Here is a 19,777-nt window from a genome sequence, read left to right as displayed (position 1 = left end):
ATACATATGCGTACTGAACCGAAAGCACTGTATCGAACGGTTCAATATCGATACGAGTATCGTTGCACCCCTAATATATACAGTATATATATGTTACATTGTAGGATGTTAATATGGGCATGCTGCACAGGCTGTGTCAGAAACTACATGCTAATATACTCCTGACTGCGCTGAGTATATACCCAATAGTATGTGAGGTGCATACTGCTTCCTGGGGAATATTAAAGTACAGCTGGGGAGTTTGAGTGGAGGCCTGAGTGGGTCACTGAGTTTGGAGCTAGCGTGTGAGATATGGAACAGACTGTTCTGTATGGAGATTTCCAGGAGAAGCAGCAGCATACTACAAAATTAATTATACTTGAACCTGAGCTAGCAGCTTTTAGAATTTCAAATAATTCACACACCTCTTGCCAGTGTTGCTACACATCCTACAGGCACCACCACAGCCGTTGCTTACTGCCGCTTTAACACATTTTAGAAGCTCCAGTTGCCCGCAGAGTGCCCGAGGTTACCTTGGCCTCGATGACGGCCTCGGTGCAGGCCTGCAGCATGGTGAGGTGGTGGGCGAACACCAGGAACTTCAGCTGCTCTGCCTCCAGCATCATCTTAATGTAGTCCTTCACAGCTCCCGCCTGGCCACACACACACACACACACACACAAAAATAGACACAGATGAAAGAGAGCTACTGAATCCATCACTTCACCAGTCGACCACACACTGAGGAAGCGGCGAGATCAGTGAAGAAGTCAATTAATCACCGCGGCATCCTTTCCGTGTGATCGATTCTCTATTGAATGCCAGGGATCCAGACTTTAAAAGGAAAGTGCACACAGAGCGACTGGGGCGCATTTGTCAGCTCGGAGATACCAAGAGTCAAATCAATAACTCACAACTTGGCTTATGCTTGGTGTGTTTTTGGAATTTCTGTTTTTTAATTTCGGTGACAATAACAAACAAGCAAAACTCACCTTTTCATACATGAACAGGATTTTAAAAAATAAAATAAAATAAAGACCTTTTATGTCACATATTGCCAAAACTGATCTCACCAGCTGATATTGGCCTATCACTGGTATATATATATCATACACTATGTGCAGATATTAATGGTGTCATTTACACAAAGTCAGATGATGAAGCAGCAATATTAACAGTTAGGGCTGCCATGATTAGTCGACTAGTCGCGATTACGTCGACTATCAAAATTGTCGACGACTGATTTAATAGTCGATGCGTCGTTTGAAGCTTTGCAAGATCCCAAAAGACGCAGGAATAAGTAGTAGGATTTAAGAGTGTAATAATGGACTGAAACAGAAGATGGCAGCACTGCATGTACAAGGATGCCAGCTGCCGTTAAACCCCGAAGAAGAAGAAGCAGTGTTGTAGCTGTGTCCAAATTCAGGAACCGCATCCTCCTGTGCCCACATTTGTAGGCCAATTACGTTACAGCGACACGACGAAGCCTGTCCAAATTAGAAGACTCCGACAAATGCGCCCTTCATTTCCTGAGATTTGAAGGATGGGTCGGGTGTATCCTTCGTGGCCCAACCTATCCCAGAATTCATAGCGTGGCCCAGCCAATTCCAGTTTCCAACAATGGCGGCAGCTAGTTAGTTTTAATATTACTCTTATTATTCTTTCTGGGTCACAAAATAAACTTTTAACATATTTTCAGACAAGAATGTAGCTGTGTAAACCTCAAATATCTGCTCAGTTTATCAAGACATCACATATTTTCAAAAGCGCTCTGACGTTTTCGGAGACGTCTGTTACCCACCAGCTCGATAGCTAACCGGGGTTCAATGGTCACTAGAGCCGATGAGAACACTGAACTCCCAGCAAATCAATTTCAAACCCCCCGCGGTCTTTCGTTACTCAGGTTAAACATGTAATATAAGTCACTTAGATAACTAAAAAATGTTATTGTTTGGCTTTTTTCAGTGTTTTATTTGTTCCTTAGTAAATGAGTTTGGATGAGATTAAAGTTATAGTTTTTACACAGCTAATAAACGTCAAGCAGACAACTGATTATCAGAAGTGTGAGATGCTCGAGAATATACTCTGGTGTCCCGTTATATTTTAGATAGCAAGGAGCAGACGGCTGAGTTTAAAGCTTCAAATGTCATTAAAATTTAACAAACTATCATCTTGTCTTTATTTTTAGTTAGCACCTTAAACACTTAAAGCTGTAAGCTAATGATAGTTATATAAGAGCAGATGCATGCTGGTGCAATAAGTTTTACGTCCAATGGATGCATGATCTGATTAGTCGACTAATCGCAAAAATAATCGGTGACTAGCCGACTATCAAAATAATCGTTTGTAGCAGCCCTACTAACGGGTTTACAAACTGACAGTTTGAACTTTTATCGCCAGCTTTATTGAGGCCATAGCACTTTATTATTATTGCATTATTATTTCCTAATAATGTAACTATCATCAGGTATTTGACTGGGCTGATATTTTAGGAGATTTTATATGTGAACACATTCAGGACTTGCAAACACTCCTAAGAATTATTACCTATCAAAAGTGACAGCTGAAGCCTGGAATTAATGCAGGATATAAAAGTTTTTGCTCATTTTACTTTTTGCATAACCACATTTTTTTTTCCTCCTTCATGTCAGGCTTCTGATTTATGAAGTCAAATGGTAATAATGCTTAACCCCCCCTAAAAACATCACAGTCCAAGTTTAATGCACTTTTGTTTGTTTTCTGCTAAAGCCTCTGACCTTGATTGACGGTGTGAGTCTAACAACCTAAAAAGGAAGCGGCACAGTGAGGTAACTGTAGCCTGCAGGTATCTGTATCTATCATTTCACCGTGCGCTGGTGCCCAGCGATCACACTGTGATGGCTGTGGCCTGCTCCCCGCTACCTTCTGCAAGAGCTGTACGAGCGTGTCATTGAGCATCCGTACTCGGCTCATTTCAGAGCCCCGGGCCATAAAGCAGCCAAGAATAGCACCAACTAGTGAGAAATTCTGAGGTTTGAGTTGAGTCAAACAGAGCCCTTACTAGACGGTTTTTGGAGACAGGCCCTTTCTCTGTGGTGTGAAGTCCACCCTATAATCTCCGCACCTCCTGCAAGCTGACAACCTCTGCAGCCATCACACACCTGATGCTCTGGTGGGAGAACCTCTGCTTCGCCTTGCTGATAATTAGCCGATGCGCCTGATAATGAATCTCTCCGCCAGGCCTGCCCGACCCTGTTCTGATCTGGGGGGTCCTCATTACTGACGGCTCGGCTTCGCCGTCTTCCTTCCGCTGAGTTTAATTAGTGCACAAACTTCTCGGCTGTCTGAAGCGGCCCGTTAGCTTGCTTTAAAGTCCAGCATCAGAGCTGTCCTCTCTGGGTAATTGGGAGCAGATGCTTGGCGGGTAAAGCAACAAAAATACCCCAAAGGCGTTTGGCAGCTTCGTCGCCAGGCGGACTGGCAGGCAGGGGCCGTGATGCTTGTCAGAGTGACATAGATGTGTGAATCTATCATACCGTTCCACCCCTCTCGATGATCCAAAAAAAGAATAAAGCAAGCTTTCTCTTTTTTTTCCCCTCTCTTTCTCGGAAGTAGAGAAAGTGTGAACCAGTAGCAGAGGAAATGAGACTAGGCCGGCAGTATCGGCTTTGAGGTGGGAGAGCAGGTCGGTGTGGGTGGGGGCTTTGTAATGAAAGGAGGTCCAGTGTTAGGCTAAACTGAGCAGAAATCCAATCAGCAAACAACACCAAGCGCAAAAGAGATCCAAGCTTGGAGGCAGGCTGAGCGGGTAGCGTGTCGATGATTGTGTTCAGTGGTTATCTCCGCTCTTCGTTAACCTCGGGGCCACACTCCTCATGGCTGAGGGCGCTGGGCTAATTGAGAGGAATGCCAGCCCTCGAACATGGCAGATGATTGGAGAGGGATACTATATCTGGTGGAACTGTTTGCTCAGCTACAAATATAAGAGACTAGGGAACTGCCTGTTCTCTTGGTAAGAAGCTAGAAGCGGAACAGAGGTTGAAAGCTATATTAGTGTAAAAATGCTTCCACTGACGAACAGGAAATGTTAGATTCTCAACACTAGTTGCTCTGACCCCCCTCCCCCGCCGGCCTTCCTTAGACTAAATGCCACCTTCCCATATTGCTCTCATTAAAAAGAAAAAAAGAAGTCACTTCAGAGAGCCGACCGAGTTTCCATAGCAACAACATCACAGAGATGCTATTTTAGTGCGGTGTGTAACTTTGATATAAGGGGTAATCATGCCAGGCTGGACGCAACAAAATAATACCTCAGTTATAACTCCCTACTTTGTCTAAGTGCTTTCACTGGCAACCATTAGGTTCTGTTACCATGGCAATGATTTTCCCATGAGATCTCACTGAGTGGTTGGCCAAGCGCTCTGAGAATGATGCTGTGCCATCAATTCACCATTTCCTGAAATAGGAAAATTAATAAAAAAACAACATCATCGAGCTAATTTTTAAGCTATTTGGGTGATATAATGTATGGCTCTGGGTTTGTTGCTTGTGAGATATTTGAAGGTTAATGTGAACAACAATGTATTTTCCTATTTTCAGTTATAGCCACATATTGTTACAATGGTAAATACTAAGTATCAAATTATGAAGCAAGCTTGTGTTCAAGAAATACCCTGTTTTGCAGTTTTTTCCTACTCTTACATCTATCTGTATGATGTCAATGAGAACAGATACACCACCATGGCCATTGTCAGGACAGAAGCCCCACCCACCAGCTGCACATAACTTATTTTTATGAGGTGTGGCAGAGGAAAGTCACCTTAAAGATAAGGGGAAGGTAGACAACTCTACACTAGGGAAAACAATCGAAACAGTTATTGATTTCAATTCAATCTCATTCAGTTTAATTAAATTAAATTAATCATTTATATAGCATCAAGTCACCTCAAGGCGCTTTATATTATAAGATAAAGACCCAGCAATAATACAGAGAAAACCCCAACAATCAGATGAGCAAGTAGTTGGCAAAAGTGGAAGGAAAAACTCCCTTCTAAACAGGAAGTATCTCTGGTAGAAGCTGGCTCAGGGAGGGCCAGCCACCTGCCACAACCTGCTGGGGGTGAGAGGAGGGAGGCAGGACAAGAAACAGCGACTGTCACCCTGTCCACCACCACTGCAAACAAGAAGGGGCTCATAGCCAAATCACAGATGAAATCCCACCTGGTTATGAAGTAGAGTATAGATAGATATAAATAGGGATTTGCGGTTATGAATACTTTCTTACAGACTATTATCTAATGATGCCCATCTATATTCCCACCTGCCACAACCTTGCAGTCTCCTATCTCTTTAAATCCGCACCTTCTGCATAAGATGTAGTCCACCTGTGTGCACCTTCCTCCACTCTTATACATTACCTTCGACCCTCTCACAAAATCCACGACATCTGGCTTTCTGCATTTCTCTCCTTAACACCAAATCTACCAAACATCTCAACTCTGTTCCCTTCACCTCCATGTCCACTGAAGCCCACTACGATCACCACTCTCTCCACCTGCGACCACTCTCTACCACTTCATCCGACCTACTCCACAATTCCAATTTCTCTTCTGACATCCAACCTGTGGGGCACGTGTAATGTAACAACTTCAAACTCATAATCCTGTTCTTCACATACTCTTCCTTCAAGATTATTTCTGACACAAACCTTCCCATGTACCTGGGCTTGGGACAGCCAATAGGAATAAAGTGTCTTGTTCTACTTCCTATAAACTGGTATCGTGATTATTCAAAGAATTCAGCATCAGCTGAGGCTAGTTTTTCTAGCAGTAGAAATCAGTAACAATGTAAAATATTTAAAATGATAGTAATTTCAAATACTTTAAATTATTTTAGTGTTTTCTGTTAATTTCTGTTCATTACTGTTCAAATGAAAAATGAAACCTCAGTGATGAACTCCCAATAGATACTATTTCCAGGTCTAGCATCATACAGAATAGACAGACATGTTAGTAGTATTAATGTTCTCTTTCCTAAATGTCAAAGCGGTCTTTAAACTTTTCCTAAACTGTCAGCTCTTTCAGCTCTTTCAGACAAGAACAAGAATGATCGATTTAACCACATTTTCTTGATACTGATTAAAACAGATTTTCCTGTTTTTCTCAAATCACATTCAGTATGCTTCCCTTCTATGTTCTGAAACTTGAACCACAGTGTTAAATAAATGTATGAATGCTTAGTGGTCATATTGAAACCAAGGTTGTGTTTTCAGGGGTGCTGAAAAGTTTACATTTGTACAGCCTGTAGCCACTACAGCAGGGCTAGTGGTCACAACAGTAAACGCTGGAAGTAGACTTGCACCAACAGAAGACTGAGTGCATTAAGTATTTCCCCCCCTTCCTGCTTTCTTAGGTTTTTCCACATTTTTCACACGTGAATGTTTTAGATTATGAAACAAATTGTAATATTAGACAAAGATGGCTAGAATAAATGCATTTATTAGGTGGAAAAAAAGCAATCCTCCCTTTGTTAAATCATGAATTAACTACAGACTTTGATTTCACAAGCTACACTCAGGCGTGAGTGTAGCAGATCTGTTGTACCAACAATTTCAATTCATCCTGCACCAAACAACAGTCAGTAAAAACCCTACAATAATACAGAAGAAGCAATAACATGAACCCCTATCACAGGGGGGTCCAAACCCAGGCCCCAAGGGCCGATGTCCTGCAGGTTTTAGATGTGTCCTTGATCCAACATAGCTTATTTAAATGGCTAAATGACCTTCTCAACATGTCTTGAAGTTCTCCAGAGGCCTGGTAATGAACTAATCATTTGATTCAGGTGTGTAAACCCAGGGTGAGGTCTAAAACCTGCAGGACACCGGACCTCCAGGCCTGAAGTTAGCCAAGCCTGCCCTATGAGCAAACACATGGCAACAGTGGGAAGGAAAAACACCCTTTTAACAGGAAGTCAAAGGAGCTTGCAAAGAAAAGCGTCTGGACTTCTTTAAGTTGCTTGAAGACGTTTCGCCTCTCTTCCGAGAAGCTTCTTCAGTTCTAAGGTCAAATGGTGGAGAGTCCCAGATATAAACCTAGTGGGAGTATCCCCCCACAGAGGGACAAAAGGACCCCCTGATGATCCTCTAATCGCCTGAGCCAAGGTGTGAAAATGGGTGTGGGTCCCAATCAGCCAGGGTTTCAGGTGAGTTCATTGTGAAACCTGGCCCCACCTTATCATGTGAATTAATTAATTATTAATTACTCTGTGGGGGGATACTCCCACTAGGTTTAAATCTGGGACTCCCCACCATTTGACCCTTAGAACTGAAGAAGCTTCTCGGAAGAGAGGCGAAACGTCTTCAAGCAACTTAAAGAAGTCCAGACGCTTTTCTTTGCAAGCTCCTTTGACTACGATGACCTGGATGACTGAGAACCTCCACAGACTTTTAACAGGAAGAAACCTCCAGGAGAACCAGGCTCAGGGTGGGGCAGGCATGTGCTGTGATGGTTTAATGGATAAGGTGAGGACAAAAAACTTAAATAGAAGCAAAGTAAGCTAACACATCATGCCAGATAAGAAACAGGTCAGAGACAAAGTTATTGACATCTGTTAGCCTGAAAAGTCGGCACATAGCAGTGCAATAATCATTACAATATCGTATTTGATGCTCTTCTTTTAATTATTGACTTTTGGTTCGACAAAAAATATAGACTCTAAAACTGTTGGATTGGCTTATGGTGTAGGCTCAGTCATAAATCATAAACAAGCTGATATAATATCTGACATTCGCTGTTTTCTTGGTACAGCCTGCATTACTCTTCTTACTGGTAGTGACGACAAACCAATGTCCTAGATCAGGGGTGGGGAACTCCAGGCCTTAAGGTCCTGCAGCCTTTAGATGTGTCCTTGATCCAACACAGCTGATTTCAGTGGCTAAATGACCTCCTCAACATGTCTTGAAGTTCTCCAGAGGCCCGGTAATGAACTAATCATCTGATTCAGGTGTGTTGACCCAGGGTGACATCTAAAACCTGCAGGACACTGCCACTCGAGGCCTGCAGTTGTCTACCCCTGCTCTGTTAGGCTTGTGATCCCTAGTCTGTAAATAAATGTGTAGAAGGACTTCAAACAAATAACATTAAAAAAAGGAAAAGTTTTAAAAAATGATTTGCATAATAAAATCTCATTGGCTTTGATTTTAACTACTAGTCTTAAAACACATAAAAAATGAAATACTTTTCAAAAACTTTATTTTTTAATTAAAATTTAACTTTTTAGGACTTTTGAAAAAACCTTGAATAATATTACACTGCGGGAAAATTAGTTTTCGGCCTGCTCTGAGCCAATACCTATAATGCTAATATTCAGAAAGCTCTTTTCTTCATAGTAACACCACAGAACAACACATATGCAGAAGAACTGCTGGATATCCGTCATCCAGTTGGATGATCTCACTCATAACTTATTCTGTGTGTATGCAAGGCCACGATTGGTGCAACAGTTTTATGGATAAAAAATGCTAACTAATTTAAAAAAACCAGCTGGAGAGGTAATATTTAAAATCCATTAGTCAAACAACAGGTTATAGCGTCTCTGATGGGGACTATTTTTGGACTGTGGTGCATTTGTGAGAATGGATGGTGTGTGTGGGATTGATAAACTACAGTATGTGTATTCATGGTAATGAAGTAACATGCCACCAGAGCAACAGTGTTGCTCATTGATCATTTGGACAACAATGCGGCCCTATGGGGCTTTGAATACCCCACACAATAGAAAAATCCCCTGCTTCATCTTTCAAAGGTATTCCTGTATGTAAGATATAACAGCAGCTGGTCTTCCTTTACCTTGGCGATGGCTGTTTGCTTGTACATCTGCGTGACCAGGCCCATGACTTGAGTGAAGGGGGTGTCCGTCGTAGCAGCCCCCGACCCCAGGCTCTTCATCAGCCTCTCCCACTCGGCGAAGCTAGCCGAGGCCTCCTGCAAAGCAAGAAGAGGGCAAAGACATTGAGGCTGCGTCCTTTACTTCTTCACCCACTCTTTTCTCGCTCTTGTTCTCTCTACTGTTTTTGAGATATAAAGGGCAAAACAATTAATAGTGCTGCTGGGTGTCCTACTTTTCCTGGAAGAAAAAGAAAGAAAGAGGGAGAAAAGAAAAAAATGCCAGCGAGAGAGAGCGAGAGAGATGGAGAATTCCCAAGGATGCCACCCCCTCCGACTGGGCTGCTGTGTTAGGTGGGTCACGAGCATCTCCCAATTATAGCTGCCTTGTGACAAGTCGGGGTCGAAGATGGAGAAGCAGCCCGGCCGGTACAATAAATCAAAGACGCCTCGCGTACTCTCAAGGTGATTGGCGAGAAGTATTTAAGGCGGGAGAGGAGAGTGGGAGAGGATCGCAGTGGGAAAGGCTGCCAGCGAAGAGCAGCATATGCTGCCTCCCCACTCATAAACAAGACACACAGAGAAGCTCTGCATTTGTTGCCGACATGTAGGTTAGCCTTGTTTATCATAAAAACACCACTCAGGAACAGCATGTTTTTCTTTTTTAAGACTTTCTAGTACAAGACAAGATAATTATATAGAAATCGGGCATGAAAAGTAGCACGGGGAAAGTTTGAGTCAATCCTTCTGCAATAAATTTGGCTTGGAAATAGTTGTCAAGTTCCTTGGCTTTTTCAACCTCCAAACTGCTAACTTTGAATTGCTTTGTGATTAGAGCTTATTTTGGGCCTCTTGTTCATCACCTCGCTGTCTTAATTCAAGCTGCAACGTCTGACAGCAGTGAATGTGTAAAAAAATTCAGCAGCAACAAACACTTTCTTAAAGCGCTGCATATCAAATGATGCAAAACTGTGAACCATATGGCAGAGCGATGGAAGGTGGAGGTGGGCTGCGCCTGATTAAGCACATACATACACATAATGGTGAGGTGGGTCAAAGAGGGGAAGGGGGGGGGGGAGGAAGAGGTGTGAGAACTGGAGAGAAACCCTATTAATGCACGCACAGGCTTCGTCGGGAAGCAAGTTTCACGACTGCATTTCCCGCACTGTGTTTTCTGGACTCCTTACATGAAAGCTTTGCACCATTTAGTGAAAAAATTTGCATTTCAGTGGCTTCGAAACCTCGTCAAAGTCAAGGACGGCTGAATGAATAAATAGTATCGTATTGCTGGAGCACAAAGCTGCGCTTCCTTCATGTTTTTCGCCCTCAGATGTTTCACTCAGAAGCACCTGCATAAACACAGTTGGAGCCGTGCTTTTTTCCTAATTAAAACTGTACATTTAGGCATTTCTTTATAATGTGCTAGAGGAAAAAAAAACCCTGAGTGGCTAAGCACTCCACCCTCGATGATATTCACCAGACTAACACTGACTAAAGGCCAAGGCTGAAAATGTAAAGGGCAGGTGGGGCATAAAAAGTGTCTGGCTGTGGAAGATAAAAGCCATCATTAGGGAGTAAAATGAGATAGGAGGAATGAACTGGTGAGTGCTCCTGGTATACAGATACAGTACAGTATATATTGTCAGTTAGCAAAATGAGGCTTCAAAAAGACAGTTTGTTTAGAGGGAAAATAACGTCCACTCGGTCTTTTATGTTTTATATTGTTCACATTTTCCTGCCTGTGGGAGGCAAAATGGATGTGGATTCGGGTGACTGGCCGTTTCACACTTCCTTTTCTCATCTCTGAAACCAGTCCATTTAGCTGTGAGGATGAAACGCCTGTCTATTCTTCTTAGCAGAAATGTGTTAAAAAAACAAACAAAAAACTTGCAGATTTGTCTCACGAACAAAAATAAAGGCAAAAACTGCAAAGCAGAACAACTCGTGCTCTTTTGTTTTCCCACCAAAGAAAAATGATCTCCGAGGTCGTTTTCTCTGAGGATATTACGCATCTTGTTTCAGCCCAATGCAGATGAGAGAGAGCAACTCCAACACATGACACGAATCTTTACAACATGTGGCTTAATTGGTGGCTCTATGTAAAATAACAAAAAACACCCACCAACCATATTTAGTCCCCAATTACTGTCCCCTAACATTTAGGGAGAATAGGGGTAAAAATCCTAGATCATCACTTTTTAAGAAACTCATTGTTGTGTCATTCCTGCGATGGCTCAGTGAGTAATTAGCACAGAAAAAGCTCCTGCAGCATTTTCCACTCCTGCTAATACGAGACTGTTTCCAAAAAAGTTGGGACGCTGTATCTGCAATATGTGCCCATAAAAACAGAATGCAATGACTTCCAAAACATTTGAAGCTTATATATAAATAAAAATAATGCAGATATTTTATATCAAATGTTAAAAAAATTAGATTTCTTTTTGAAGAAGAAGAAAATATGTTTTCTTGTTAGTGTTTAATACACGGTTCCTATAACCATTCATGAACCACTTTTGCTCTGTGACAGGGCCCATTATCCTGCTGAAAGAGGCCTCAGCCACCAAGGAGCACTGTTTCCACGAAAGGGTGTACGTGGTCTGAAATAATGCTTAGGTGGGTGCTACGTGTCAAAGTAACATCCATGTGAATGGCAGGACCCAAGGTTTCTTTGGGTAGCTTATTCCCATCGTGCATTCTGCTTCCGAGTGTTCACCAGGCAAGCGAAGCACCTGAACACCCAAGTGATGTAAAAGATAGTGTGATTCATCAGACCTTCCATTGGTCCATGGTGTAGTTCTGATGCTCATATGAACATCGTTGGGGGTTTTGGTTTTAACAAAGGGTTAAGGGGTTATGCAGCCACACATGCAACAAACTGTGATGCTCTGTGTATTCTCACACTTTTCTATCAGAACCAGCATTACAGTTTTCTGATGGATCCAACCACACAGGCCAGCCTTTGGTCCTCACCCCACATGCATCAATGAGCCTAGGCCCCATGACGCTGTCACTGGTTCATCACCGTTCCTTCACTTTTGATAGATACTGACCACTGCAGACTGGCAACACCCCACAAAAGCTGCAGTTTCTGAGAACTAGCCATCTACCCATCACAGTCTGGCTCCATGTCAAACTGGCCCAAATCCTTACGGTTGCCCATCTTTCCTGCTTCTAACACTCCCTAATATGTCCCACCCACGAACAGGTGCCATGATGAAGAGATTATCAGTTATTCATTTCACCTGTCAGTGGTCATAATCTTATCCCTGCTCAGTATATATCATTTAGTGTTTAATAGTGATGGTCATATGAAAGTGTATCTGACATCATCAAGGAGGATCACATGGCTTCTCTCTTCTTTAACCAAAGGCCTATACTGTACTATAGAACACGATTGATGGGTTAGCATGCTATGTTAAGCTGCAAGTCAAGTTCTCAGTAATTTCTCAAAACTTATTCTGAACACAGAACTGTCTGTAGCAGGTTATGTTCAGAGCTTTGACTTAAATCATCTGGAAACAACACACTTTCACAGACTTTTTTTATTTACAGTAAGCTCTAAGTGCTATATATATTATCTGCTGCAGGAATACATTTTATACAAGGAACCTAATGAGCCATATCGTACTGATAAAACCAAATGATTCCCAGCTGTAAAGTTGAAGCAGTGTAAACTGTGTCACATTTTCACTGGAATTTGTATGGATCCAGTTGGTCATGCAGAAATGTTTTTAATGTTTGATCCTCATCCTGCTAAGTCTCCTCTACGCTGCTCAAACTGCAGCTAATAGAGGTCAGATTAGAAAACGGATCGTTATGATCTTGAGGCTATTTATTGCCAAAAATTTCCAATCAAACACTTTATTTCACTTTGATCTGGCAACAAGTCTCGTTCGTTAGGTTATGGGGCAGAGTCACACTTGAAACACTGAGTAATATTTAATGTTGAAATGTGTCTCGCTTTAGAAAGTTTCTAATGTGCTGATGTGATGTTAGAAATAAACAGCAGCACAGAGAGCACATCGAGCAACAATGTAACATATTTATTTTACTGATGATGCACGATGAACATTAATTGACAAAACAAAAACGTTCTGCAGCTCTTGTGCATCTTAATATAAAGTCTCTGACTTTGACCGGAGTAGGTGGTGCTCACTGCATGAATAACCGACATACACGCACGCTGAAGCAGAAAGCCTGGCCTAACAGAGGAAGTTGATAAACATCACGATGATGTCATTTACTCGGGTTTAGGTTTTGTTGAGTATCTAAAATGGAAGTGTGAAGTTGGTAGTGATGTAATGCAATGGCTGAGCTGGAAGTGGCAGAGTTGAAGATGTTAGGTTTTGGAGTGCATCAGAGGGACAGCTCAGTATGAGCATTTTGGACCAGGCAGGAGGAAGAGAGGAAGACCTCAGAGTGGATGCAGTGAAGGGGCGTATGCAGAGGGTTTGGTTAACAGAGGACAATAGCAGGGATAGGATGATATGGAGGCAGACGATCTGCTTTGGCAAGCCCTAAAGGGAGAAGGCAAGAGAAGAAGACGAAGAAGCTTCAACATCTGATATGTTGTTTTTGTGTTATTTCCAAATAAATACAGATTTTAGATGGATTTCAAATCAGGTGATTATGCTTTCATTTTATACAGCCTTCCAGCTTTTCTGAAAACAAACTGAATGATAGAAAATGTAACAAAAGCCTCTCAGTGGTTGTTTCTGAGTGTGTGCTGCTGTGGGTGCTTCCAGTTGGAAACTAACTACTGGTAATCCTTGACCTCAGTGACCTATGCATAGAGCAGAGGAGACACACTAACTTGCGCACAAGCCGGGCCAAAGCCATATTGGCATTCACGTGTACATTCACATGGATCCAGTGCGGCGTGGGAGGCAGAAACCGCAACTACAACTTTGGGGAAGCTAAAAGAGATCCAAACACCTACACACAAAACATGACATTTACTCTACAAATACCCTGGTATCTTCTATATGATGGAGGAAAAATAGCAAGCACACAGAGACCTCATTGCTAAGCTTAGACTAACAGAGAGTTATTTAATCTTAAAGGAGTAACAGGCATTTTTCTCTGAGAAAGAAATAACCAGGTGACTGAACCAAGTGCAGCAGCACAGCTCCTCACAGTGAGGCCAAAGGAGACTGATTAACTGAGGAACTGTGCTTAATTATTAGTTAATCTGTTCATTGTTTGTCTATAAAATATCAGGAAATTGCACAAAGTGACCTCATCTACATGTTGGTTTTGTAAAACCATAAACTTGCAAATATTCCGTTTGCTATAATAAACACATGTGAAAATATTTGTTTTTATTCAGCAGAAATCTCTCACACTTTTTTCAGAGGTTTTCTCACATGACCCTCTTCGAGTTGGATTCGCCAAACTCGCTTCTGCTCTGCCGATTGTGGGCGAGTTTTATACAAAAGGATACAAGCAGACCTTGACACCGCAGAGCTCTGAAAACAGGACTGATTTAGCTTTGTCAGTAGCTGAAAGAATTAGATAACGTGAATGGAGCTGCCAGCGACGTGTTGCCGCGTGGTTACAGAAACAAAGACATAATGTTTGACATCAATTTATATTCTAAAAAAAGTCCTTCAAAAGCAACGAGGTCCACGAGTCAGACGGGAGATGTCAAGACTTGCACTGAGCGTTCCAATGACTCAGAGGTGTTGAGAATTTTGAGAAGTTGTCACAATAGATCAATTAACTCAGAACATTTAAAATAAATAATAACTCCACTTTTAAAAAAATCTGGAAACTGTCCAACTTAACAGGCACTCTTTTTTCTTTTATCTTACAAAATAGAATGCACAGATTATTATCAGCTGACCAAACAACCAGTTCATGATTCATCTGTAGTCCAAATATACTACAGAAACTACACAAATACACATTACTTGTCTTCACATGTGACGTGCGTCACCCACGTCTACCTTTGCAGCTTCCTTGGGCAGGTCAAAGGGGATACGTTGGCGGATTTTGGGGGGCAGCTGACTGAGCACATCAGCTTTGAGACGACGGATCATGATCTGACTCAGCCGCTGGTGCAGCTCATCCAAGTTGGACGCCCCGCGACAGTCCCACTGCCTGCGAGGCCCAAAATACCTGTGAGAGAATAAATAAGTGATGAAGTTGTGCCTGCTAACTTTTTTATACATACACCTCTAACTGAGATGCACTTCCCAAGAAACCACACTTATTTACTTGCAGCAGTGCCTTGAAGGAATAGTTAAACATTTAAACATTCCCACCTGGGAGCTGCCCAGCACTAGAACAGCCTTCCATCGTTTACTGTTAAGCAGCTCTGTTGGAGCAGTTGGGGAATCTTTTTTTTTTTGCCTTTTTGCTTAAGGGCACTTTGCAAAGCAGGAAACTATTTTGCCTAATGGCCACAGCAGCAGGTTTATTCCAAAACTCACGGGCAACTTTCACAATTCATCAGCCAAATGGACTTTTAGAATAGAACTGGCCCCCCACACAAAGGCTGGTTATCTGCCATATTGGCTGGAAGTGTGGACAAACTTAACAAGGCACTGCCAAAATTGGCTGTTTCACACTTCTCTGTTTAAAGCTGTAATTGGTGTAGGATGGGAAACTAACTCATTCTTTCTAAAATAATGTTTCCCCCTTGTGTGCAGATTTGAACCAGCATCTCTCCAGCTGCAGTGCTGTTTTTCCTTTCACCTCTGCTGCTGCCGTTTCCCACAGCAACCTCAACTTTATGTAAGAAACAAGAAGGGAAGATTGCACTCAGATGGCACCGCCTTGCACTCCTCTGAGTGTGCGTGAGAGAGTGCATACGTGTGACTTAGAAAGGCATTCCCCAGCCACACCAAGCGCTCTTAGACACAAAGCATTATATTTAATGGCGCCAAGCCATTCCCTGACCGAGCTGCTGACTTTGATGGACATCCAAAACAATGCATTTGATGTGTTTGTTCACACATGTAACCAATCATCACTGTAAACTGGCAGCCAGTTGGCATTTAGCGCTTGGCTTCAGTTGCAGTCTGGCTTTGACAACAAACCATCAACTCAGCAGCACCACCAATCCAGGCTCAGGTATAGGCCGGCTTATCCCAGCAGACACAATTAAATGGTAGGTGAGAAGGACTGAAACTGTGCTAATTCCACAGAACTGCAGATAAACAGTGAATGAGTACACTTCAATCTGGTGATAGTGGACTTAAATGCAGGCACAGTAAGATAGGTTCAAAAGGTGCGGATTCAATAACATCTGATTTGTGTCAATCAATTTTCATCAATGTACAGTTACCACCGTAAATGAGTTGTATGCCTCCACCATCAATCAGGTTGCACTTCATTTCTACGCCTGTCCAAACTAAATAAAGCAAAGACTTTGATTTAAGGAATTTAATTAAAGATTTTTTAAAGATTAGTGCCACAAATTCAGTTTCTGGTTTCTGACCCAACATAAAACGTGCTCACAATCGTCCCTTCTGTTCCTGAATAATAGTGTTGAATAATGGCCAAAGAAATGGTAGCCCTGAATATCACAAATTCACTGTGCACGTGGTTTAAATAGCACTACTTCACTATGCTATGCGTGTGAAATTTCCTGGCAGGTCACAAAAATTGTTAAAAAGGTCACAGAGACTTTTATGACCACCAATCTCCAAAACCTGATCAGCTCATCCTGTCTGAGCAAACGTCCAATTTGAAATATCCTTTTAAGGAGCTGCAGAGATCAAGACCCAAAACCCTGTACCTGAATATGTTTTCATTTTTCTGTTGTACATATGTTTTCAGATACACCACACAACCTCAATTCTACAAAAGGTTAGAGATATGCTAACCCAACACCCGTGTGTCTCATTTTCACTGTGTGGTATGGAAGATGTGGCAGTTCTACTTAAATTGAACATAAATATAGCTTTCAGCGTCGCTAACGCTTCTATCTCTAGCTGTCGAGGCATAGAAATGTGCGTGATACCATGCGGAGTAATACTAGGTTAAAACAGGCAAATCAATACGACAATAATGCTTCCCAATTTCAATATTAAAATTGTTGTGGAGTGTATGCTGTGAAGAGAAATCTAAGAGCCGGAACACTTTTAGCTTAGCCTAGCATAAAAAAACAAATGAACAAAAACAAAACAAAAAAAACAATAGGTAGCTATTTCTCTCTCTCACTCACACACACACACACACACACACACACACACACAACACACAACACAACACACACACACACACACACACACACACACACACACACACACACACACACACACACACACACACACACACTTTTCACATATTATTTTGTGCTTCAGTGTTTGTACTTTTAACTGTTCCAGTGTCAGGCTATCTATTTACTCTAGCTTCCTGTCTTTATGCTTGGCTAAGCTAACACTCTCCTAGCTCTAGGTACTATTAATATCATGTTCTTGGGTAATACTCTGGACGATATAAACAAAGTGCATTTGAATAACAAAAATGCTGACATAACACACAAATACAGTTATATAAAATGTAAACTAGCATTGCGGTTCATGTTAATAGGAACAACAATAAAATATGCAGAAATTTAGAAAAATGTCACCTGTAATGGGCATTGCAGTATTTTTTGGCATAGTCAGTCCAGGTTCCGAACCTCTTGGGATAAAGGGCGTCAATTTGCATGAATAGCTGTAAAATACACAGACAGGTAAGGAGCCTTAACTACAATTTTTAATAAAACCATGGATTAATTCATAGAAATATCCGTGAGAGTGTTTATGTCTGTATGGGGGAAAGAGATAGAGAACTGAAACAAACTGAAGAGAGTGTGTGATATCTCACTGTCTGATTTCTGAACGAATCTCTTTATAACGCCGATGATCTTCTCATTGCTTGCATAGTTTATCTTATCATACAGTTTCTTTCTAACAATGTTTATCTTTTTATTTAAAGAAATGAAGCATAAAAATGGGGGTTTTAGTACAGCTACACTGATGTGACTATCGATTCTATTAAAGTAGATGTAACTGTTGTGATATTGGTTTTTGAAGTCTCGAGTTGAGCATTTGGCTTCTGATGTGTTGATGTTTTTTTAAACCAGATGTCAAAAGAGAAGGAGTGGATGTGACTGAGAATCCAAGGGCACTGCATCCTAATACGTAGCGACTTGCTTTATGCTCTATTTTCTCCTACATGGGACTATAATTTACGAAAATGAACACTGATGTTTTAAAGAAGACTTGAAACTAGTGATTGAGATTATACACTACTTTGGAAAATCCTAACTGAGATTATAAACAAAGGGAAAAGTAACATAGCTTTCCCATAGACTTCTAAAACCTCAGACTGTTTAGGAGCCAGTAGAACTGCCCCCTGCTGGCCATTACAAAGAATGCAAATGTAGGACACATCTGCACTGCCTTTACTTTTTAGACACAGATCCTGCATCCACTTCTTTTACATAGTCTATGAAAATGACCAGTAGCTTATGAAGAATAATGCTAGCTAGTGTTAACAAGCTCGACTGTAGTACTATTTAACTGACATTAGTAGTTAAGCAAGGTGACCAGCTGCTGGGTCTAACTTTTAACTCTTATAAAGAAAAGTAAAGCAAACAAAGTCCCCTGATTTAGCATGTATGTATCCTTGAAACTGCTGGCTGTTTTAGTTCCCACCTTTTCGCTTTTGCACAAAGTAGCATGAGCTTTTTTTAGCTTTAAACAGAGACCTTACCAGAGCTCATGATTAGTCTACTGTCATGAAATACATCTTCTCTGTAGCTTACCCAAGGTCCTGCTGTCCTTCGCCTAGTTTACCAGTGCTGCGTTGTGCAACTGTGTGGTTATTTGTGTCAGCACCAATTAACCAGGTCAAACCGCTGTGCAGTCTAACAAGGTGAAGAAAATGAAACGGATTTGAAATTTTAAGGATGTGGACACAGTCGACTTACTCCAATTAAACAGCTCCTGGCATAAAGATTTTCAAAAGATCTTTGCTTTGCTTGATGTCGCAAGACAAAAGACAAGCTGCTGCTGTCTGTCTTCAGTGGACGTATGTGACTGCAGGTAAAGAGCGTGTTTATATCACAGGTTGCAACAAAGCTCACAGAATATTCACGTGATGTGTATGTGTAAGTGTGTGTGCAAACATCAAGGCTGCTGTTTGAATGCACACCATCCCTGTCAGTTTTCCAGTATATGCAGCAATTTCTCAAGTAATGACAGTTAATCGTCAGCAGCTACACTGACGAGCCTTATTCTAAATTCAGCACTTGTTCACCGGGAGCTTTGCATCCCCCCTCACGCCACTGATATAATAGGTGGGAGGAATGAGGGCACATCATGAACGGTGCAGCATGCCCTGAGCTGTGTGCTAACTCGATGTCAGAGCCACAGTGAGTAATGATGGCAGTGAGGAGACTGGCACAGAGGCAGGGACAGGGCTTATCAGGTTTATGCTGTGGATGATAAAATGTTATATTCAGTTTCAGATTCTAGTGGCAGGGAGAAGGAAGGAGAGATGATATCTAAAAACTAACCTCACCACTGCAGGCGGGCAATGGCAAAGACAGGATAGCATGTGTCACGCACACACACGCCAAAGTCTATAACACACATGCGCGTGCACTTTTTCGAAGATACACCTTCTCGAGATTACTTGCGAGTACTAACTTTACTTCGTTTTGGAATTAATTATCTGCCTGAATTTCATCAGTTAATTATCATGATCGGGTCTAGGCAATAATTAAGTTTCCCTCAAAGCAACGTGGCAGTTAGATGACAGTGCGAGCCAAGCAGAGTCCCGCATAAATAGTTTAGCATATATTAGTCAGGAGGTTGATTATTAGCTCACTGATAATGAAGCTTCTATATATGAACTGCTAAATATTTATATATGAAGCCTCTTTGATAGGAATTTATTAGAAATAATGTTGGTAATATTTTATATTATTTCTT

The 19,777-nt window shown here is 41.7% G+C and overlaps 1 protein-coding gene across 7 annotated transcripts in view; it reads right to left on the bottom strand.

Annotated features, from left to right (window-relative positions):
- zranb3 (zinc finger, RAN-binding domain containing 3) overlaps positions 1 to 19,777 on the bottom strand; it is a 143,815-nt gene that overhangs the window by 99,519 nt on the left and 24,519 nt on the right. For all 7 annotated transcript variants that reach the window (XM_005933920.3, XM_005933919.3, XM_005933923.3 and 4 more), the window contains exons 6-9: positions 17,425 to 17,510; positions 14,792 to 14,963; positions 8,808 to 8,942; positions 513 to 632 (exon numbers count right to left, since the gene is read on the bottom strand). In XM_005933920.3, coding sequence (XP_005933982.1) covers positions 513 to 632; positions 8,808 to 8,942; positions 14,792 to 14,963; positions 17,425 to 17,510 — 513 coding nt within the window. The remainder of the gene's footprint in view (positions 1 to 512; positions 633 to 8,807; positions 8,943 to 14,791; positions 14,964 to 17,424; positions 17,511 to 19,777) is intronic.

This window comes from Haplochromis burtoni, unplaced genomic scaffold, assembly GCF_018398535.1.
Source record: "Haplochromis burtoni strain Fernald_Lab_line unplaced genomic scaffold, NCSU_Asbu1 Contig_139, whole genome shotgun sequence".
NCBI lineage: Eukaryota > Metazoa > Chordata > Actinopteri > Cichliformes > Cichlidae > Haplochromis > Haplochromis burtoni.
The sequence above is the reverse complement of the archived record's forward strand: the minus strand, read 5'-3'. Positions and strand labels throughout refer to the sequence as shown.